The sequence below is a fragment of the Balaenoptera ricei genome, chromosome 7 (assembly GCF_028023285.1).
Source record: "Balaenoptera ricei isolate mBalRic1 chromosome 7, mBalRic1.hap2, whole genome shotgun sequence".
Classification (NCBI taxonomy): Eukaryota; Metazoa; Chordata; class Mammalia; order Artiodactyla; family Balaenopteridae; genus Balaenoptera; species Balaenoptera ricei.
The window spans coordinates 51,444,002-51,468,431 of record NC_082645.1 but is presented as its reverse complement, the minus strand read 5'-3'; the positions used below and the strand labels follow the sequence as shown (position 1 = coordinate 51,468,431).

Here is a 24,430-nt window from a genome sequence, read left to right as displayed (position 1 = left end):
AATATTTGCATTTTTATTTTTTATTTTTTTATATTTATTTATTTTATTTTATTTATTTTTGGCTGTGTTGGGTCTTCATTGCTGCGTGCAGGCTTTCTCTAGTTGCGGTGAAGGGGGGCTACTCTTCGTTGTGGTGCGCAGGCTTCTTATTGTGGTGGCTTCTCTTGTTGCAAAGCACAGGCTCTAGGCACGCAGGCTTCAGTAGTTGCAGCACACGGACTCAGTAGTTGCAGCTTGCGGGCTCTAGAGCGCAGGCTCAGTAGTTGTGGCACACGGGCTTAGTTGCTCCACTGCTTATGGGATCTTCCTGGACCAGGTCTCGAGCCCATGTCCCCTGCATTGGCTGGCGGATTCTTAACAAGTGCGCCACCAGGGAAGTCCAATATTTGCATTTTTAAACTGCATCAAAACACCCAAAGAAACAGGTTGTTTCCCTGCTATTTCTTTTCTAATCCAACTTGACTGTTAACTCTCTGGGCCACTAAGGAGAACTTGCGCTAATTATTAGAGGATAATAAACCACTGGCATCTAATTATAACATCTATTAAGAAAGTAGGTATCAATTACAAACTGGGAGACGTGTTGCTTCATATTCTCCCTCTTGTAACAACTGGGGTTTTAGAAAACAGATCAGATTGAAAAGTAGTTTAAGCTGTATCGTTTTTCATTGATGCTGTTATGTCACGTCTTCCAGATCTACAAATATGCGATAGTTACTATGAGCCTTGACAATCTTAGCTCTTCTTTTCATTATTATTAGTATTAGTTATTTAATTTATTTATTTAGGTTGTGCCAGGTCTTAGTTGCGGGTCGTGCGGTCCTCAGTTGTGGCATGCGAACTCTTAGTTGCAGCATGCATGTGGGATCTAGTTCCCTGACCAGGGATTGAACCAGCATCCCCTGCATTGGAAGACAGATTCTTAACCACTGCGCCACCAGGGAAGTCCCAATCTTAGCTTTTCTTAGCTTAGGTCTCAAATATCTTTGATGTTGGGTATTCTGATGAATCCCTTAATTTAAACAAGTCCCTGAAGGAAGACCTTCTAACCCCAGGTACTATATAACTACTGCTCTGATTATTAGACCTCAATTCTAATAAAACTCTAACCAAGTTAACATTTTGGACACAGTCCCTGCAGAGTAAGACTGTGGTCTTTTGAGTCATGTGTAACAATGTGCTCTGAAGATGTGAGGATTATGCATATTTTAGCTGTAATTATTTTACCATCACCCCCTTAAGATGTCTTTCAAAAGAAAATCAATGAGATGTTAATTAAAATTTTTATTTATTTATTTTTAAAAACATATTTATTACTTTGGAATCAGCTTCAGGAATTATCACAAAGAAGCAATATAACATAGTAACATTGGTTCCTGTTGGAATCTTGGGCAAGTTACCTAATTTTTCAGGGCTCCATTTCGTAATCATTAAAATGAGTTTTGGTATGAGTTAAATGAAATGTATTAAAGCACTTTGTATAAAACAGTTGACAGGAAATTTTTACCAAATCTGAGGAATCAAATGGGCAGGCATGGCCTTCTTTGGAGCAAATTTTTATTTTAGAGTATCACTCAACCTTAAATAATCTATTTTAGCTTTTGGTTAATGAATGCATGTCTCTTTCTTTATCTCCCTACCCCCAATTAAAAACACAACATCCTTATTTATGCTTTCAGCATCATCTTAACCTTCACACTGTAGGAATATATAGCTGAACGTATTTTCTGGGAAAACATCTAAATCAAAATCATTTTTGGCAGACACACAGTGGCTATTACTAAATAGTTCTAGAAAGCTCTCTTAGCAAGCTAAGGAATTATGTTATAGTTAACTTATCCAGTGGGCTTACTAAAATGCAATCATATTCTAAATTAAGCCTTATAAGGTCCATCTCTGGAAAAAGCTCACTTGAGCCACTACTATCCTAATTCTTGCTCTTAGTTGTTTACAGGCCAAAGTCATACTTTCTATTTTTGCAGCAATGAATAGATCCAGAGTTGCTTTCTGAGAAAAGTCCCAGTCTTGGCAAAAATAGGACTTGAATTAAGAATCACAAACATGAGCCATGTTTACTTTCTGTCTCTCCTCTGAGTCCATGCAGCAGTCAACAAACCCAGAAAAGTAAGTTATTTTCTACTAAGCACAAACTTAGCTTCAGGCTCATTCTCAGCAAGAGCTCCAGAGAGGGAAAAGAATCAGATATGTAAGGACTTACTTGCCAAGCTTGTAGAAGAATGTAAGCTTCCTGAAGATGCAGACTGTGGCTTATTCATATTTGTTTTCCCAACAAAAATGTTGACTAGATATTAACTAACTGTATAAAATAAGAATAGTAGTCAGTTTCCTCAATGTTTAAAAAATGTTAGTATAAGCATTTTCATTTTGACTCTAAAAGGAGAAAAAATCATCGAAGATGTTATAATATTAAAAGAATCTAAATTTTTTTGTGGGAGTACTTGTTTGGATGAAAATTAGAGCACTTACACATTATCTCAAAGGGATGGACATTTGCAGTTCTGTTATAAGCAATGTATCCCTAACTCATGGAATCAGATGGAAAAAACCTTGACATCTTTATTTCTGCAGTCAGTCTCATTTTTCTTGAAACCATTCAAACCAGTCAGAATTTTCCAGAAGCTGCAGTTTGAATCACCCAACCATCCAAGGAAAAAACAAACAAAACTAAAGAAATGTGTTTTAGACTAGAATTTTCCTTCTCACTAACAGTTTCAATTTAAATTTCTCCCTCTTAAAGCACCCTGATTTCTCCTTAGATCCAGTCAAAATGATTTTCTTGCAGACACCTACACTTGACTGCAGTCCTAAGTGGTACTCAAACCAGTCGCACGTCAGTGCATTTTTAATTGCTAAAGCCAAGAGCAACCATTTTAATCACGCCCTAATCATGTATTATAGTCAGTTTCTCTTCAAGATGTAAAGTCGTGGGAATAACTCACTAAAAAGTACTTGTGGACTTTGGCGCTTTGGCAGGCTGGGACAGAACTTCTGAGAACACGTTGTATGAATTTTCCAAAGAAGGCAATCAATCCAAGAGGACCCACATGGGAGCAGCTGACTTGGGACCTGGCTGGTGGCTTTTATCTTGGATTTGAGGATCTCACAATCACACGGAGATGCCTACAAGCATATAGCATAATTTGGATGTTTATCTTAATGATTGCTTCAGTTTGTAAAGAGCTGGCCCCATCAACTGGAAAGGATGGAGGGGCTCCTCTCCAACTCAAGGTGGTCACATCTCTCTGCCAGTAAGTGCTTAATGACTCATTTTCCTCAACAGAATTTTCATAAGGCTGGAATTCAGGGAGGGATGTCTGGAGAATGTCTAAGAGGAAGTTCATAAGCCACCGTCCTGCTCTGTGCTGGAGAAAGCCTCCCATGGTAATCAGACCAGTTGAATAAAGCAAACAGCAAAAGATTTCAGGAACATTTCCTCATTACTTTTCATGAAAAATCCATGAAAGCTCACCATGAAGTTTGTTTTAGTCAGGTTGAGACCATTACAAATGTCCAAAGAAGAAAACCATTAGTGGAAGAACTAAAAGACAGTAGGTTAACAACTGTATTTATGTGGAACAACATAATCTATCCAAATGAATTGCATTGAACCAGCCAATATACTCCAAGAAACTGGTGTGTGTGTGTGTGTGTGTGTGTGTGTGTGTGTGTGTGTTTTAATTCAGACTACCATTTTACTGATGTCAAGTTGACCGATTGCTTTGGATTTATGTAAATTTAGCCAAAATGAAATTGTACATACAACTTACTTCTCTTTTCAAATGCTTTTTTATTTATTTTAAAGGCTTTATAATTACTAACTGTTCTCCTCTCTCAGAAGCTATTCTGAGAGGGAAGCAAAAATATCACTTTTGCAAAGCCATTTTCATTCTTTCAAAGGTCTGCTGGTAAATTATTCTTACTGATCTTTCCATCTTTCTGGCCTGTGCATACACACCTAACCCATCCTAAATTTCACCAGATGGCATTTTATTTCTTTAAAGTAAAGCAGTCGTGGGTTTAGACAGTTGAATTTTTAAACTTCTGTATTTACTGAAAGTGCATATGGTGCTATATGGACAAAGAAATTGTGCTGAAAGAAAAACATTTCTGTCTGCAGTACCTCATAATCTCCCAGAGGAAGAAAAGAAATTGCAATAATGTGGTGTCTTTCTCACAAAATCTTATGTGACTTTAATTTTCTTCCTCTGCTAAAAATGAGATATATGTGTACTGTGCACACCTGGAATTTATATTATTTTAAATTCTTCTTTTGGTTGCAAATAGAAAGGTTATCCAAAACCCAATGACTTGCCAATGTGATCTGTAAGTGATTTCTAGAAGAAAATGAAACAAAAACCTAAACTTGTAAAAAATAATTTAAAAAAAACACTTCCGTGTGGCAACGTAAGCAGATGTTGGTGTAGAATTTACAAGGATGAGAACGCTATAAAACCTCCCTTGAGCCACTCACAGTTCATTTCAAGGCCAAGAACGCCCCCAAAATCTGTTTCTGATTTTACAGAAATCTTTTGAAATTTGGCACGGTATTCAAAAGTCTGTGGAAAGAAAAAAAACCCTTGCCCTAGCTTCGGCTTCCAACTACGAAGACAGACTTACTTCTTTCAACGGTTTTCACAGATCCGGTGACCCACGCTCTGAAGTCAGAATTAGCTAACTTTCAAAAACATCTGGAAAAAATGAAGGTTAGTATATGCAGCCTCAGATACTTGCTAAAAGCATGGGGGCTGGCTGAATTGAGCGCGATCAGAGTTTTCTATCGTATAGAAGGTGAGGATTTGTACATAAGTATGTACTTCCTGGAGTGGGCTGGGATTGGGAAATTTGTTCTAAATATACTGTAGAAACATTTCTCCTTGCAGAGCTGGAAGAATTCCAGCAATTATAGCCAGATCAGTGGAAGACAATCAAAAGCTTTATGGGGAGGGAGAAAGGGGATTTAGGTGTAAACAAAAGCTTGCCAATTCTACTATTTAGCAGAAACCATTTATATGTCTAATTTTCTTTATTTTATGTAGACATGGTTAAAAATTGTACTTGGAGTTGCCACTTCTGCTGTGCTTGCCTTATTGGTGATGTGCATTGTCTTACGTCCTTCAAGAGGTAAGAATTTTCTCTAATTTGCTCTGTCTGCCTAGAATAGTTCGGAAAATGCACTAGTGCTTGGTCACAAGTGATCGAACATTTCCTAAGTGCTTATTTTCCAAAGTAAATCTGTTATTTCTAAGAAGACTTAGAAGCTCCCAGATATGTTGTTGAGCAACCAGAAATACTGAGGAATTTAAGGCTTGGGTAGGAAGAGGTTTCCAGTATTATTTCAGCAATAGAAAAACCTGAGTGCTCTTCTATATCACCCCTACATCTCTGCAAAGTATGTGCTAAATTCCAAGCTTTGACAGGCCTTTAGAGACAATATTTTTAACTAACATTGCTTTCGTTATTGGATTGCCTCATGGAAAGTAAAGATGAGTAAGAATGGAAAAGTTAAAACAGAACCTATGGAAATTTTTATTATGAGTCTTTCCAAAAATTTAGGGAGGCAGTCAAGAATAGAGATCTCGAGAATAGCTGCATAGAAAAAGTGAAATTGTTGTTCTAGATGCAGTAGCCAAGAAAATCAAGTTAGAAGACTAAATATTATTAAGCAAGTGTTATGTTTAGTTATAAATTTATCTTTTTTAGAAAAGCTTAGATTAAGATTGATCTCACTTTGCTAAAACTTGGGAGACTGATGTTGGGGTTTGGATTTAAATTGGTAGTTTGGATTTAAATTAAGACTCTTGTCTATAAATATTTCAGTGATATTAGAGAAATAGATTTTTATGAAACTCTGAAAAGAAGCTCAAGTTCTAAAACAGGAAAAACGTACAATAATAACAGGTCTTCTGCCTTGGGGTCTAGGGAAAGGAAAAAAGTTTGTACCAGCAAATATTAAAATCTTATGATAGCTAAAGTGGAAAATATCTTTGGTTAAAAGCTAACTGACAGTAAAGGAAGATCAATGACCAGCCTTTAGCTAAAGAAAGTATGAGTCCTGAATGATTTGTTGCTTTAAAAAATGAAATATAGACAAATATTTTGAAAAATTCAAAATGCTCATGGGATTTTCACAGAATTACAAAATGAAGAGGTTAACCAATAAAATGAAGGCAATGTTTTTGTATCTTCAGTGTTGATTTTCAGTCCTCATTCCTCTCTGCTAGCACAAGATTATTCTGAGGCTGTTGAGACAGACTGAGTTCATATTTTTTATATTTTTTCAGGTTAAAATTATTTTCAGACTGTTGTCTTTCCTCGTTTGGGGGCCATATTTCCCTCACACCAGCAATTGTCAGGTAGTAAATTAGTTCCTATTGACACTTTGGATGTTAATACATTCAAAATTAGTTCCTGAATTTTAAAGAAAACCCCCCAATACTTGAAATGGACACTTTGCTCCATCAGAAACAAATGTTCTGAGAACAAAAGTGTGTGGATTTTATGGTGAGCCTGCACCTTGTCTACAGGCAAGGATGGGTTGCATTTGCACTTTGGAGTTAGAGTCATAATTTCTAATAAGAAATATACTACAGTTATAGTATATAAGTATACACACTCATAGATATTTGTCTAATTATATATAATCCCAATGCTTACCCTCTCCCCAAGTTTAACAGAGATATATGTTATAATCTACATATATTACAAAAGTCCTATGTTCTTTATAAGCTGGTTTTCTGTTTCAACCAACGGGAGATTCTCAGAGCAAAGTAATTTTCAGATAGAGTGAAATAATCAGTTTAAGCTTCAGATGAAATTTTATTTATTTATTTATTTATTTATTATAAGTTTTTTTGAAGTAATTTAATATTTATTTATTTATTTATTTAAGGCTGCATTGGGTTTTCTTCGCTGCGCGTGGGCTTTCTCTGGTTGCAGCGAGCGGGGGTTACTCTTCCTTGTGGTGCGAGGGCTTCTCATTGCGGTGGCTTCTCTTGTTGCGGAGCACGGGCTCTAGGCACGCAGGCTTCAGTATTTGTGGCTCGCGGGCTCTAGAGTGCAGGCTCAGTAGTTGTGGCACACGGGCTTAGTTGCTCCACGGCATGTGGGATCTTCCCGGACCAGGGATTGAACCCGTGTCCCCTGCATTGGCAGGCAGATTCTTAACCACTGCACCGCCAGGGAAGTCCCAGATGAAATTTTAGTACTCTTTCAGCAACAGAAAATCATAAAAAAGCTGAGAACTATTTTTTTCCATAATACCATTCTTTTTCTATTCTAAATTTGCTGAAGAACTTATCAGAATGTCACTTAAGTAAATTGTACAGGGGACTATTCATTTATCTACTTTCCTGAGCAGGACCAGGGTTGAAACTCTTCTTGCCTCCAGTCAGTGGTCCAGGCAGCCCTGATGTGAAGTGTGCCCTGATGACTTCCCTCTTTTCTCCTCACACCCTGCTCCTCAGCCATCCCCAGTGTGGAACTTCAGGTCCAGTTCTCAGTCTCACATCTGCCCAGTGGCTGGTGAGGGAGGATCTGAGGTGGCAAGGCAGGAGAAGGGAAGGAGAAAGGGGAAGGAAGAATGGAAAATTCAGAGCCAAATAAGCTTCTCTTTAGCCTTCTTTTCACACTTCATCAGAAATCCGATTACCTCACATTTGCCTTAAGTGCCCTCGTATTCCTAACCCAGGATTTACGTGCTAGCATAAGAACAGTCTTCCTTTGAGAAACTTAAAGACCCTCTTATGAAACACTCATTCATTTATTGATATATTAACAAATGAAGTCCCACTAGTTAGTCCCACTCAACTAATTGAGTTCCACCTGCCCATCATTGTGCTAGTTGGGGAAACAAAGGTACTGCAATTTAGACTTTCCTCTGAAAGCATGGTAAGAACCCAGTATGGATGCTCAGTCATCACCACCAATATGAGATCAGGAGTTCACTTAGACCACTGGCTCACTTAAACCACTGAGTCTAAGTGAAAGAAGAAGAGAGAGGGGCTTTTCCAAGGAGGGAGCAGGTCCCAGGAACACCAATCTCTGGATTAAAAGAGCTTTGGAGGAATTAGGCAGGATTTTAGGAACAAATAGGGCAATGGAATGGTGAAATGAGAACAATTCGTTTAGCTCACTCACATAATAATAAAAATAACAGGCAACTTTGTTTGGAACTGCCAAGTTTTCCCATTTTTATTTTCACCAAATGGGAAACACATATGAGTTTCCACCCCTTAGACCCAGGCCGTCCTCCTTGGCCTCAGCCTACTCCTTCAACCGATTCTCTTTCTCTTCTCCTAGCTCTATTTTTTCTCTTGAGATTCTTCTTCCCAAGCATCACTCCTCTTCCTGTGTAGAGATGCAACCAAACCAAGAGTGGAAACTAAGCTCTTCACCTTTTCCTCATTTTCGCCAACCCCAAGGATAAACACAGGAGTTTTTGTTTCAAGAGATATACAGAGGTGACAAAACAAAAACCAAACAAACAAAAAACTAGAATTGGAAAGTAACAGAAGCTACAGAATTTTGCAAGTAAATTCTATATGGCCTTGCTTCATGATTTATAGTTTCTGAATTCCTGGACCTTTGTGAAAGGAATTGTGGGAGCTATCTGCACTTTTCTTGATTTCTACTGAGTATAGAGTTCCCTACATGGTGATAAGCAAGCACTCAATAAAGCAAGCACTCAATAAACACTAACAATTTTTTTCTAAGATTTCTAACATTTTGTAGTAGCTTAATAAATGGTAGCTACCATTTTATTGTGCTCTCCATCCTAGCACACAAAGATGGCAACTAGGCCTTCTGTGTGATGTATTTTGATTTCAACAATGCTCTTCTTAAGTCTGAGAGTAGGGAGTACTTATCCCTGGGCAGCATCCCTGTTCCTATCCCCCACCTCCTTGGATCAAAAACAAATATTTTTTCAGAAATTTTGTGTGCAAGGCCCTCATAAAGGATACTGGCAGCTCTGAGGCAAAAGCAAGATTGAAGAAAGGAAGAGATATGATAAAGGAAGCTGAGGTGAGTGAGGGTGCAGAATAAGACTGAGTGAGAGAGAAAGAAGAGGGAGATTATGTAGTGTGGAGAAATCCAAGTTCTCCTGGGCAGAGCCTCTAGTACCTGCTGTGAAAGGAGAACCATCGTTAGCCTAGCCTCAGATCTCCCTGAAGTCCTCCTGTCTACCTTTGCACACTTTTTCTTTTATTGTTTTTTTTCGTTGTTGTTGTTGGTGGTGGTTTTGGCCTGCAGTGGTTTATACAAATTTGTATTAGTTGTCAACTTTTTAAAATCAGAAGATTTCACATAAAAATGTACACTTTTGGCTTCTTTTTAAATATTAGATCTGGCAACATTGGCCCAAGGTAATAGTCGGCTGAGAAGCAGTGGTCTTTAGATTGACAATGAATTCTCCAGTTTGCTACATACCCCACTAGAAAATAGAAAACAGACAATACTTTCTATTTTATTTACACAAGGTACCATATTCACTTACAACATCTGCTTGACTCCTATAAACACTTGGATTTTTAACCTTTGGACTGAAGAAGCTATAGTATTCTTCCTGAGATTAAAAATAGCAATCTACTGAATATGAAAACACAGAGATTAGCATCCCTAGTTATCCATATCCACAATGCCCAGTCCACTGTGCTCCTGGATACTTTGGTTATTTGTTCAACGAATTATTTATTGAGCACCTTCTAAATACCAGGCACAGGTATAAGGAATGAATGGCAAGGTCTCTGGCCTTAGGAAAGGACAATCTGATAATAAACAAGTAAATAAGTGAATTAATAGAGTATTTCAAATTCGTAGCAGTGCTACAGAAAACAACTGGAGTGGAGGCTGTGTTAGACATCTAGGGCTGCCATGACAAAATATCACAGACGGGGTGGCTTAAACAACAGAAATTTATATTCTCACAGTTCTGGAGGCTGGAAGTCCAAGATCAAGGTATAGTCAGGTTTAGTTTTTCTGGAGGCTTCTCTCCTTGGCTTGTAGATGGCTGCCTTCTTGTTTTGTCCTCATATGGCTTTTCCTCTGTGCATGTGCACTCCTGGTGTCTCTTCCTCTTCCAATAAGGGCACCACCAGTTCTATCAGAGTAGAGCTCCACCATTATGGTCTTATGTAATCTTAATTACCTTGTTAAAGGACCTATCTACAAATACAGTTCCATTGAGGGTTAGAGCTTCAGTTTATGTATTTTGGGGGGGCACAATTCAGTTCATAACAGAAGTGGTCAAGGAAGGCTTCTCTGAGATGATATTTGAGCCAAGACCTTAAGGACGGAAGGATGCAAGCTGGGGGCTAGACCCTCAATGCAGAGGGGAAAGAAGATACAAAGGCTCTGAAGCAGGAAAGTATATTTGGGAAGTTCAGGGAATCAGAAGGAGATTGATAGCTGTGAGGCCAAAATTACATAAACAAATGAACACAGGAAAATACATATATACATATGTACTTATGACTGTACACACATATATAAAATTTATAGTGATTGCTTACTTAGGTAAGTAATACCTTATATAATTTATTTCAGAAGATATCTGAAGTCACAGATGATTTAGACAGAATATAAATCAATATTTTATAAGAATAAATATCATTTAGAATGTCTATATTTTAGGCAGAAACCATTGTTATTATTATTATCATTATTGTTACTATTACTACTATTATAACCTCAACAATCACTTTTTATAAAATAAGATATTTGTGAGACCAAATTATCATCAAAGGAGATGTGAATATGTTTTTAAGGCTTAAAATTTTCCCAGTATCGACATTCAGAACTGTGAAACAGATTCCCTCAAATATCTTAAGAGTTTTAAGCTTATTTATTCACTGTTCTTTTGGAGGAAATATGGGGAAGCCTAAAGTGCTGAGGAAAAGTTTCAGAAAGTTCATGGACATAACAGAGCTTTTGAGTTGAGTGTAAACAACTCAACCTTGCAGATTATATTTCTCTACTTTGCACTTGGATTTTAAAATCACAGATGATGAATCTTGGGAAATTCTTTGAGTTTTGTCAAATTCTAAATAATTTAGAAAATAATCCAAGTCTTTGGATGACTCCCATTATGCAGAGGAGTTTACCTGTCTCTGATTTCCAAAGCGAATTGTTACAACTTACACAAGAATATCTAGTCATATACAGACCTTGAGAAAAACATGTTCTAAAGCTCAAATAGGGGAGGTAGAATCAAGGCTAAAGGTTCTTAAGAACCAGAGACAGTCAAACTGAGCCTTAAAATCTAGCAACATGTTAGGCATAAATTAAAATAATATTTCCATGGGATAATCAATACTAATCAGTCTTTTACTTACTTATTGGTTATTATATAGAGAGCAAAGAATTTATTTTTCATTTCAGTATCCTTGTGAATTAACAAAAATTATGTAGTAAAAACAGAATAATTTACAATCTTTATTAACCTTTATTCCTGCTAATAATAAAAAAAATAGGGTTGCTTAGTATCTAAATTAAAATTTTTTCAAACTGATTATGGTTTTTATACTTGGTAGAAAAACTGATATGATAGGACTCAAAGGAACAGGATAGAAAGACTGTCAAAAAATCAGATAACTTAGAAGAAAAGAACAAATTTCTAGAAAGATACAAACTACCACAATTCACTCAAGAATAAATAGAAAACCTGAATAGAACTATAACAACTGAAGAAATTGATTTAGTGATTTTTAACTTCCTGCAAAGAAAACCCAAAGCACAGCTGACTTCACTGGTAAACTCTACCAAACTTTTTAAGAATTATTACCAATCCTTCACAAACTCTTCCAAAAACTAAAGGAGAACACTTCTCAACTCATGCTGTAAGGCCAGTGTTGCTGTGATACCAAAAATATTCAAAAACATTACAAGAAAAGAAGTTACAGACCAATAGCAGTTACAGACCAATATTTATTATGAATATAAATGGAAAAACCCTCAACATAATACTAACAAGACAAATCCAGCAATGTATAAAAAGGACTATTCACCAAGACCAAGTGAGATTGATCCCAAGAATGCAAGGTTTAATATCCAAAAATCAATTGCTATAATAAGCTATATTAATAGAAAAAAGGACAAACACTACATGGTCATTTCAATAGACACAGAAGAAGTATTTAACAAAACTGAGCACCCTCTCATTGTAAAAACACTCAGCAGACTAGAAATAGGAGGAATTTCCTCTATCTGATAAAGGGCATCCACAAAAACCTCACAGCTAACATCCCACTGGTGAAAGATTCAGTGCTCTTCCCCTAAGATCAAGAACAAGACAGCATGCTTGCTCTTACTTCTGTTTAATATTTTATTGGTGGTTGTAACCAGGGCAATTAGATAAGGAAAAGAAATAAAAAGTATCCAGACTGGAAAGGAAAAAGTAAAACTATCTCTATTTGCAGATGACATTGTTTATAGAAAATCCTAAGGAACTCACTAAAAAATATTGGGACTAATAAACAAGTTGAGAAAATTTGCAAAACACAAGATCAATATATAAAAAATCAATTGGATTTCTATACATTACCAATAAACAATACAAAAAAGATATAAATAAATGGAAAGAGATCCTATATTTATAGATCAGAAAACAGTATGTTTAAGATGGCAATACTCCCCAAATTTATCTGCAGATTAAATGCAATCCCTATCCAAATCCCAGATGACTTTTTTTTTTTTTTGCAGAAATTGACAAGCCGATTCCAAAATTTGTATGGAAATACAAGGGATCCATAATAGCTATATTGAAAATGAAGAACAAAGTTGGAGGAATCACACTTCCTTATTTCAAAACTTACTACAAAGCTTACATACATAATCAAAACCGTGTGATACTGGCATAAGGATAGACATATAGGGACTTCCCTGGTGGCGCAGTGGTTAAGAATCCACCTGCCAGCGCAGGGAACACAGGTTTGAGCCCTGGTCTGGGAAGATCCCACATGCCGCGGAGCAACTAAGCCTGTGCACCACAACTACTGAGCCTGCGCTCCAGAGCCCGCGAGCCACAACTACTGAGCTCGCGTATCACAACTACTGAAACCCATGCGCCTAGAGCCCGTGCTCTGCAACAAGAGAAGCCCCCACTCGCCGCAACTAGAGAAAGCCTGAGCGTAGCAACAAAAACCCAACACAGCCAAAAATAAATTAATTAATTAATTAATTAATTTTTAAAAAAGGATAGACATATAGATCAATCAAATATAACTGAGAGCCCAGAAATAAGTGTAAAAGCCTTACATTTATGGTTAACTGATTTTCAATAAGGATGCCATAGCAATTTAATGGAGAAAGTCTTTTCAACAAATGGACAACTGGATATCAACATGCAAAAAATGATGTTGGACCCACTTCCTCACACCATACGTAAAAGTTAACTCAAAATGTATCAAAGACCTAAATGTAAGAGCTAAAACTATAAAACACTCAAAAACAAAACCTAGGAATAAATCTTCTTGTCCTTGGATTAGGCAGTGGTTTCTTAGATACGACCCAATGCACAAGCAACAAAGGGAAAAATACATAAATTGGGCTTCTTTGAAATTTAACACTTCGGTTGCAAAGGCTATCATCAAGGAAGTGAAAAGACTACCCACAAAATGGGGGGGAAATGTTTGCACATACATACATCTGATATGTGACTTGCATCCAGAACATATTTTTTAAAAACTCTTACAAATCAATAATAAAAGGCAAATAAGCAAATTCAAAAAATGGACAAAAGATAGACATTTCCCCCAAAGAAGATATAAAAGTGACCAATAAGCTCATGAAAAGAGACTCAACATCATTAGTCATCAGGAAAATGTAAGTCAAAACCACAATGAAATACTAGGAATGAAATTACAGGTGTAGCAAATAGGTATCCATTACAGCCTACCTAGTGAGAAATGGCTTGGCCTTGGAGGTTCAGTAGAAGTGCAGAGAGTTGAGAGAGATTTTGGAGATAGAATTGTCAAACCTGGGTGCTGGACAAAGACAGTAAAAGAAGAGGGAGGTCAAGGAAAACTCCCAGGTATTTGAATTGAGGAACTACATGGACGATAGTTGCATTGACTTGGAGAAACCTGGAGGGACAGCATGGAATTCCTTTTTTCTTAGCTTTAGACATGCTGATTTTTTAAAATTAATTTTTATCAGAGTATAGTTGCTTTACAATGTTGTGTTAGTTTTGCTGTACAGCAACATGAATCAGTTATACATATACATCTATCCACTCTTTTTTAGATTTCCTTCCATTTAGGTCACCAGAGAGCACTGAGTAGAATTCCCTGTGCTATACAGTAGGTTCTCATTAGTTACCTATTAGACATACTGATTTTGAAGTGCCTGTGAGATATGCAGGTGGAGGTGTTAAAGAGGAAGTTTAATATATCGTCTGGATCTCAGAGAAGAAATCCAGTGAGGGGTGAGGGGTGGCAGTGGGGGTGGGTGTGAGCCAGCTAAGAATATGTGATAGAAACCCTGGGAGAATTAAATGGTAGAGGAAGGTGACACTTGCTGAGGTCCCAAGTAAAACTAATATAAGCCACACCACAATTTAAAGCAGAGATTAGAGGAAGATGAGCTGGCAAAGGAGACTGAGTGGGCCTTCAGATATAGATGAGGTTTATTTTCATCTTCAGGGTCACCAAAATATTTGGCATTTACTACCATGTTCTTGTGCATTATGTTGACCATACCCTATGACCTTTACTGCTTCAGAGATCACGAAAAAAATAGCCCTAATTAACATAGCACAACAATAACATAATACACAAAATGAACTTAAACCTGACAATACCTTTGAATAACATATGTTGATCAGTGTTATCTGTAGAGAGAACCATGGGAAATTCTTTCAGAACTGAGAGCTACTACATTCTTCAGTGAGACATTGAAAGCTTATAGCGACCTCTTTGCTTTGACAAAACTCAAATTGTCTCATTTTCTCTTAACGTTCATTTTGAGGTATAATTATTCAACCCCCCTTGTGTGTTGCTTGGTTCTTGACCTTATTTTTGTGTTTGTTTTGTCTTGTTTTATTACACGTATGCTTTCACTTTAAATCAAAAGGTAGTGGTAAAGTGCCCAGTCTCTAAAATTAGATGGAGCTGGATTTAAACCCCAGCTCTGTTATGTATTAGGCAAGTTACTTCAACTCTCTAATTTCCATTTCCTAATCTGTAAAATGGTGTTAATAATAGTACTTAAAGAGTTGCTGTGAGTATTTCACGAGACCATGCATGCAGAGTGCTTGGTACTTATTAGAACTTAGTCAATTATAACACTTATTACTGGTCTAAAGCTACCTCAGTTCCATTTTTTTCAAAGTTGTCAGTCTTTGCCCAAATATAATATTAGTTTTAAATAGTTTATTTCCCAACCAAGTATCTCCGACATTTGCCCCTGTGGTGCTCACTCCAAAAACAAACATGAGCTGATGCAATGGCTGGAGACATTGCCTATTTGAGGACAGCATCTTTGCAGAGCCAGCAGAGAGACAGGTGCAGTGTGCCTGGGAGCCCATGTCACTTTCATTGAGGTGGCCTCATAAGCATCAGTTCCAAAACAAGTATGAAAGTGAGAACAAAAAGACCTACCAGCCGTTCGTGTGCGCACTTAATAAACCATATTTTCTCATTTAATTTATGATGAATATTAGAGCTGACATCAGATGTCTCTGTTCTGATACTTATTTGCAATTTTTTAGGACTAGAAAATTAAATGGCAGAAATAGAAATAGAACCCTAATAAAGAATAAATACAAAGTTTTAAGAAAGAATTAGGAGAATAGTGAATCATTATTTACTTGGGAATCATTTCTGTGAATTGTCATTTCTTGGATTCATAATTGAAATTATTTCCAGCTGTGCTTTAAAACGTTGAAAATGCAAATAATTAAACTATAGTAAATCGGAGTGTTTTGCAGTGTATAAATAACTGTGCTAAAGATGGGCCAAATTGACTATAGGGGCACTATCAAGAATTAAGTGTTAAGTGAGTGTCAGTTACGTATGGAAGAGAGAGATGCTCTCAGAATTCTTTTCTACTTCTGCTCAGCTACTTAGAGTTTAAAAATTATAGATGCCAAAACTAAACTTCCAAAATAATCAAAAGATTATAATTCAACATTAAAACATTATTTGGAAAAAGGCACGAAAATCCACGTATTCATTCAGTAATTATTAGTGGAATACTTTTCAGGTGACTAGAACTTGTTTAGTGTGATTGATGCCATAGAGATGCATTTTATACTGATTCACACAGAAACACACACACACATTCAAAACACTAGAAAACAATAACCCCTTCCCCTACCAGTGCTTTCCCTGTTATCTTGTTTAAATCTAATCTGGGGCAGAATCAGTCCCTTTGCTCTTTCTCCACTGCTCAAGGATCAGCGGAGGGAAGGTACCTAAAGAAGAGTCCATCTAGGCAATGAGCAAGAGGACTGACTAGGGACATAAACATTACAGGCGACCATTAACATTCCTTGAAAGCCATGATTAACATTAGCTGTGGGGAGTCTGCCCATGAAGCGTGAATTGCTCTGCAGGCCTGACCCATCCACCTACCAGGGGTTTATAAGCAAGGAGCAATTCCACCGACAGGCACAGGAGAACATTGAACCAAGTACAATAGATTCAGTGAAATCACTAAATTTGGATTCTTTGCAGAAGAATCACCTGTGGGGCTTGGTAAAAACTGAAACTCAGGGCCTTATCCCCAGAGATTCTGAATCAGTAGATTTGAGATAAGGACTAGGAATCTTGCTTTTCAAACAAGCACTCCAGCTAACTCCACGGACAAAATTTTGATACATATTTAAATGATGGCATGTCCAGGTAGAATTATACATGAAATTTACAACATGGATAGGAGGATAAAGAGTAAGGGCAGGTGTATCTTTGGGGGAGAATTAGTGAAAACAAACTAAAATAAAATCTGTCCAGCTGATTTATTTTTTCATTCAACAAATATTTATCATGCTTCCACTGTATGCCGAGCACTGTCCTGGCTGGTACAAAGAACCAGAACTTGGATTGGAAATTCTAAGTACATGCCTTATAACCCTTAATATGTGACCTAAAGCATCGTCTTAGAGCAGATACATTACTCTATTGCATTTATGAACATGTGGTCATTTTCAGCAGGAAGAAAAGAATGCCTAATTTAAATTCTCCCCATTTGATATGGTATCACTCTGAGTCCAGCCTGACGCCAGGATAATCACACCTTCTGAGCCCATGTGAGGTTAGGAATAATCACCTACCCCAAATCTGTGCCACAAGCCTATTTCCGCATAAACACAGCTGGCTCTTCTAGATGTGTTCTGTATATGCCCTTATCACTTCATTGGTGCTGGTGGGGCTTATTATCATTACAGTAATTAGTAGTACAATTAATATATATTTAAATTGCTTTATAGATATTGAGTTATAATATGACATATGTTAAGTTCTCTATATAGATCATTGGTATTTATAGCTACCATGCACCCATTTAAAATAAATGACTAACTGGGAAGTAATATAATCTCATGTAACTTTTGAGGATAATCTAAATTAGAGGTGAAAAAGAGTAAATAACTAACCCTTGAAATCTTTTTGGGAAATCTGATAAGGATCAGCATGATTATTAATGTTAAAAGAGGAAAATGAGTAGGAATTTTTAAAATAATTTGAAACTCTTGATTTTTATAAATTTTATTTATCTGTATGTGGGATATTAGTACTAACCCTATTTATGATCATAATTGGATTATTTCACTTATGGAGCCCTAGGATGACCAAGATGTTCTAAGTATAACTGATGAATTCCATTATATTAGAATAAAAGTTAACCTTAATTATATATACTAATAGCTTAATCTGAAACTGCATTACCCATACTGTGATTTTAGTAGATATTAAAAAAAAAAAGTCCCAGTGGTCAAATTAGTTTGAGAAACAATGATCAAAAATATTTATTTGGAGACTACTGATAAGCTATGACAAAAACAAAAGCTAACATTTATTGACTGCCAAGCATAGAGCTAAACGTTTCAGTTGAATTAGCTCACTTAATTTAACCTTCTATAAAAATGAAGATTAATTATAGCTAAGAATTTCTCAATTAAACATAATTGCAAGTAAGGAAAATTATATGCAAGGATACTTAAGTAGGAAAATCTGTTATATAAGTCATTAGCCATAATCAAACCATTATTTATGGTAGACAAAAAAAGATATCACCAAGATTATATTCATTTATTGAATTAATATTGAAAAAAGTTTAAAGAAAAACAATTACCTAGTTTCTTGGTATTCACAATAAAGGAATTCTTTAAATTAAAATTTTTTTCATCTATATGTTCAGGGTTGTGAGGATACAAATTAAATATATCTCAAAAGGAAAATAATTTCCATTGTAAATAGTGTTAGAATTTCCCCTTGACTATATTAGAAACAGATAGCAATTTACTCTTAAGAGAGTTAAGTAAAATTGAATTAAAATACTTAGCAATTATACTAATGCTGTTGCAGTAAAATGGTAGTATTTTTTTCATAGAATGGGAATTATAAAATCAGTGGTATGAATTTTGCACAAGACCATTTAATTAAATAGAAGCACTTTCATTATGAATAATTGTATGGCATGTACAACCTTACTTAGGATGCAAAGAACCTGTACAAAGATGATTATTAGAATAATCTAATGTTATTAAGTATTTAGTGCCTCGTTGCATAGGGGTTCATCAGCCATTTATGTTCTTACAGCTACCAGGATAATTTTTAGTAAATTAAGAAAATAACTCATGGTCCTAATCAAAAGTATGGAGCATACATACATCAGTGTGAATCAGTTAAAACTGCAGAAGATGCTATTATCCAGTTAGTCAATTCGACCTTATCACATGGCAGTACATTTATGTGACTGTAAGGTTAACAGAGCATGTTGTGTCTCAAATTTCAAAACCTAATGTAGTAAAATTGGAAGGTATTATCAGCATTTTCTAGTCCAGTCCTTTATATTATAGATGAGCAAGCTGTGATGCCAGAGATTAACTTATAAAGTCATATAGGAAATTAGTAGTAGAACCATTCTGTAAAGAAGAGGGCACAAATCTCATCCATCCACCCATCAATCCTTCATTTCATGTATTCATTCATTCAACAAGTATTTATTAAATGCCTATTATGTGCTAGACACTAGGGATGTGGTGGTGAGCAAAACTTAGACATGGTCTCTGGCCTTATGGACTGTTTTGAGAATACAGTGGGAGGTGAAGAAATATGAATAAAATAATCACTCAAATACATACAAGATTACAAACCAAGACAAATGTTCTTAAAAAAGGGAACCTGGCCTATGGTAATGTATAACAAGGGGACCAGACCTAAACCAGGGGATCAGGAAGGGCTTCCCAGAGAAAGTGGCACTTATATTAAGCACTAAAGGCTGAAGAGAAGTTATAAGGAGAAGGGAGAGGGTGGGAAGAGGTTCAGTAGCCCTGGAGAAAGAAATTAGTATTTGAGAAACTGAAAGTCCAGGATGTTTGGAGTCTACAAAGTAGTGAGAGTGGGGCAAGAAGGGGCTGGAGAGGTAGACCATTCCAGACCAGCTAGGGCTTATAGTCCAGACTAACATTTTTGGTCTTTATCTTAAGAGTCATAGAAAGCTGTGGAAGTGTTTAGCAGGAAGATATAAATTTAAGCTCATCTTTGACAGTTTTATTTTTACATGAACAAATACCAGATTCATATATGCTATTCAAGGTATAGGACACTTTTCTAAGTTTTGGTTCTGTAAGTGATGGCCTGGAGAAGGGGTAAGGTGGGAGGGGTGGAGAACAGGAATATGGATTGAAGAAGGATTGGAAATTGGTTGCCACAGTTTCTGGTATATCTGACTGTTTCAGGGCTCTATAATGAACTTGTTCTGATAATGGAAATCACGTTTGAAACATAAAATTGTTTTGGAGGGTTCAAATACAGGTGAAATTTGCTTGTGGTTTGTGAGCTACTTTAAGTTAGTTTTTATATGGGAAACCTCTACTCTTGGAATTTCCAGATCATTTGTATAGATGATGTGGTTTTCTTTTCTTCTGGTCCATTTTCTCTTTATAAAAACCCCTAGCCAGGATAAGAAATTATCTACTTTCATTAATGCCTCTCTTGAGATGTCTGAAGGTAAGGATTCTGGATGATGTCATCTGACCAATTGGGATGCTAAAATATATCACTGATAAATCAGTAGAAATCCAAGCCAAGCATATGTGAGGAACTACAATGAACTGCTTAAAAGGCTAAGTTTTTAGTCAAACCTGCATGGCCTGCAATCCCAGCTTTTCAAGACCTAGAGTTATTGGAACCTCATCTCATCTTCCTTCTTAAAAACCTCTGAAAATTCTTCACTGTCTGAAGAATAATGTCCCTGCTGCTCAGCATGGTCCCCTTCACACTCCTCGAGATTTTCCCGCCAGTGTTCCTTTCCAGGCAACCAAACTACTTCTCTAAGCCTCATTAGTTTGTCTATCAAAAAGGAAATAATACTCAGAGCTATTAAGACAAGAGTTAAACAAGGATTTAGCAATGGCAGATCTTTTCATTATATGAGGAATAACAGATGAGAGACGTTTGAGTTATTCATCTTCTTTTAAGTAATAATATGTTTCCTCCTCCCCCAAAGTTCATAAATCTGAAGGAAGTACAACAAGAGCACTCACACTGAAGGATATTTTAAATGGGACATTTTCTTATAAAACATTTTTTCCAAACTGGATTTCAGGTAAGTGAATTATTTCTTTACCTTTCGGGGTTTTTTTAAATGTATGATTTTTGGTTTTTATTTTTATTGCCAACAATTCTCTATGGTAACATAAGCCATCTTAGTTGAAATGGATAAAATCAGCAATGATTTAGATAAGTCAAGTGGCCAACAAAACATTTTTTCACAGAACTATTTAGACAGGGTTTGCCCAATAGTAATGATGCCAAAACAGTAGTAGCTTTAGCAGAACAGTAAAATCTGAGAATGCATTGTTAGAATAAGCTGATTATATGATATAGCTTTTCAGAATGGGAAATAAGCACCTATTTAGAAGAAGTCATGAGAATTTTACCAAAAGAAAAATTGCATTGTTAATCTAGATAATCTGAGAAATGAACAAATCCTAACTTGAAGACAAATACTTTAAGGTTCATAAAATTGATATTTACATATAGTTTTTCAAAATAGTATGTTGTCAAATGAGTCTAATCAAACAAGTGGTAAGAGCAACTAAATTGTTTATATTATATATAATTTATATCTAAAGTGCCACTAAATAAAATGGAATATTTTCATTTTCTCTTTAGAAAATAAAAGCATATAAAATAGGTTTTAAACTAAGTCGAACACAGCCTAAATGGAATATATATTTTTTTATTGCAGAAGAAACATACAATTTTAAACTGGTTTATTCTCTTTGTAACACAGAGAAAATCCAAATTTACTCCTAAGCACCCTGAACTGGTTAGAATAAGGCTCCTACTAGCAAATATGGCATTTTTGTGTAATGTAGAAAAACAACCCTTTCCTCCCTTCCACCATCAACTTACTATCATATTTTAAATTTGACAAGGCAATATGTACCAGACAGAGAGGAAAAAGAAAGTCAGTATGTGAAATGAGAGAGGTTTCTCTTTGTTATAAATGTATTTCCTGTTAAGGGAGCTCATTTCAAGTTTTGTTTTCCTTCTTGTTTCAAGGACAAGAATATCTTCGTCAATCTACAGATAATAATATAGTATTTTATAATATTGAAACAGGAGAATCATACACTATTTTGAGTAATGCCACCATGGTATGTATCCTCCATCATCTTCCTCCTCAGAAACCTCTGCCCAAAGAACAGAGTCCGAACACTGAGCACCTGATCTGGACCCAACCTGCCTTCTCAGCTCCATCCCCCACCACAGTTATCTTCCCATTCTCTTTTCTAGTCACACTAGATTACTGTCCTTGCCTGCTCAAATCACCTAGCATTTTTCTTCCTCTGTGGAACAGGTATCCTATGAGATAAAATGTACAAACTCAGTTCTTAGAGTCAGGCAAACTGAGGTTCAAATCCTGGCTCTGTCATTTACTAGTTATGGAGCCTTGGGTAAGATTCCACATTATTCCATCCTCACCATGCCTCAGGTTCTTCCTCTGTAAAGTAGGAATAATAATACTTCTTTGGGTTAGTATAAGAATTAAATGAAGTAACATTTGAAAGTGCTTAGGACAGTTACCTAATAAAGGCTCAGTGACTGGTCCTATGATACATAGGCACATGTTCTTCTGTCCTCCTGGACTCTCAGACCTCCTACTTTCTCTACCTTCAAGAGCCTGGTAATCGTTTAGAGTCAAGCTCAGCTGATATTTCTCCTTCTCTGTGCAACAAACCATCTTATCGTTTGCATTCAGTCACTTGCTATTTAACGCTTTTGCAATGCTATATCTCTTTTATAAAATTTTCTGAATTATAATGTTATTTGTTTAGAAGTTTACTATTATAAGCTTCTTGAAATCACAAAGTATATCCTATTTATCACATCCTCATCCCCTAATGTGTAGTAAATTTCTTTGTATACAGTAGGTACTACTTAAACTTTTAAAACATTGCTTTGAATGTATATGTGGGAGTATATCGATGATACAATATTCTTTTAGAACTACAAATTTATATGGCTCTGTTATTTTTTCTGTATTCTAATCAACTTCTTCATAATTTCAGAAAAGTGTGAATGCTTCAAATTATGGTTTATCACCTGATCGACAATTTGCATATCTAGAAAGTGATTATTCAAAGGTATTGACTATTTAATTTGGGTTTATCTGATTGTATCTCCTACTAGCCCACAGATTGGTTTATAAAAGTAAGAGGAAGCAAGGGTCTATCTTTATCTCTAAATATTCAAGAAATTGATGCAATTCTAGCTGAGCCCCCAAAGCATAGCAGAAACATATACAAATAATTCAGAATTTGACATTCTTGTCTGGTTATCATCAAGTAGTAGAAACTACTTTCATCTTAAGGGAAAAACTTATTTTGGGGGCACTGATATTCATCAGAAAAAAGTTATTTGGTATCATAAATCATTAGTCAATTCTCACATATTTTAACCTTGTTGATATTTATTATTATTGAAAATGGAAAAATCAAGATATACCTTATTTAATTCACTTGCTTTTTAAGGAACCTCTGTACTGTTCTCCATAGTGGCTGTATCAATTTACATTCCCACCAACAGTGCAAGAGGGTTCCCTTTTCTCCACAGTCAGTATATTAATATATTTATATATATATATATATATATATATATATATATATATATATAAATTAACCCTGGTAGCCTAGTGTAGGAGAATCCCACATAGCTGGACTATTTAGCCTTACTTAATTTCCCCCTCCTGAATGAAGTTGTGGATGGAAGATAATCACCTTATTTTTCCTACTTATGCTGGTAAAAGGGAAGAAGAATTTACTATCAAATTCAACTTCTAATAGTTACTCTTAGATCAAGAACCTTTTGTTTTAACTGCCATTTTTCATATTCTACTTGAGATGCAAAGCTCCCTTAATACACAGAATGAAAAGTCAAGCTTGCCCCTCCCCCATTGTTCAGACAGCTGATTATTTTCCAACGGACCAGGTCTTGGTCACCTGCAATCTTCAGAAAGATATGTTTCAATCCACTGGAGCTTCTTTGCCAAAAGTTTGAAAGCCCTTTAGGAAACAAAATCCAGAATAATACTTGCTTTATTCACTAACCACAGCACAAATAAACTTAATGAGAAACGAGCAGTTTTTTTCTGGAGGAATTATACGCTATATATCTCTTATTTATTTTTTCAGTCTCTACTATTTTAAAAAACTATGCTCAAAGAAAAGCAAGCATTTTGCAACAAAACTATATGTCGAGTAACTTCTCTTCACCCAATTTTAAAGGGTTATTATCATAATAATTACCCAGGTGCAGGGTAATCTTTATGGGACTTGGAAATTACAGTGGTTTTACTTCAATCAAGGTAAAGCATAAAGGGAACATTTTTTAGGGTAGAGTGTGTCAGAGAAAAGCTTTTTATGTTAAGAAATGTCTTTGGATATGCTTTTTATGGAGTGAGGGTTGAATCACTGCTGAGATTAGTTCTGGAATTTGGACGAACAGCACAAAAGTCCCCAGTAAAACTCTTTAAATGAGACTCATTTAGAATTGAAACATGTCTTTCCTAGTGCCTTGTGAAAATAGTCCTTTTATAATTCTGAAGCTTGAATTGAGTGACCTATGATTATACATTATGGACCTGAGCTTTTTAAGAATCATGATTTGTCTTTGCCTCTTCTTCCTGACAGCTTTGGAGATACTCTTACACAGCAACGTATCACATCTACCATCTTACAAATGGG

At 35.9% G+C, this 24,430-nt stretch overlaps 1 protein-coding gene across 3 annotated transcripts in view; it reads left to right on the top strand.

Annotated features, from left to right (window-relative positions):
• The first annotated feature begins 3,069 nt into the window (after positions 1-3,069).
• Positions 3,070-24,430, top strand: part of FAP (fibroblast activation protein alpha) — a 72,544-nt gene continuing 51,183 nt past the window's right edge. For 2 of the 3 annotated variants that reach the window (XR_009504115.1, XM_059927167.1), the window contains exons 1-7: positions 3,070-3,269; positions 4,544-4,724; positions 5,058-5,142; positions 20,686-20,784; positions 21,747-21,841; positions 22,757-22,831; positions 24,377-24,429. Coding sequence is in view for 2 of the 3 variants with exons in the window: in XM_059927167.1 (XP_059783150.1) it covers positions 4,719-4,724; positions 5,058-5,142; positions 20,686-20,784; positions 21,747-21,841; positions 22,757-22,831; positions 24,377-24,429 (413 nt within the window). In the remaining variant the exon portion in view is untranslated. Of the gene's footprint in view, positions 3,270-4,517; positions 4,725-5,057; positions 5,143-20,685; positions 20,785-21,746; positions 21,842-22,756; positions 22,832-24,376; position 24,430 lie in introns of those variants that run through there. The other variant, XM_059927168.1, reaches the window with a different exon arrangement.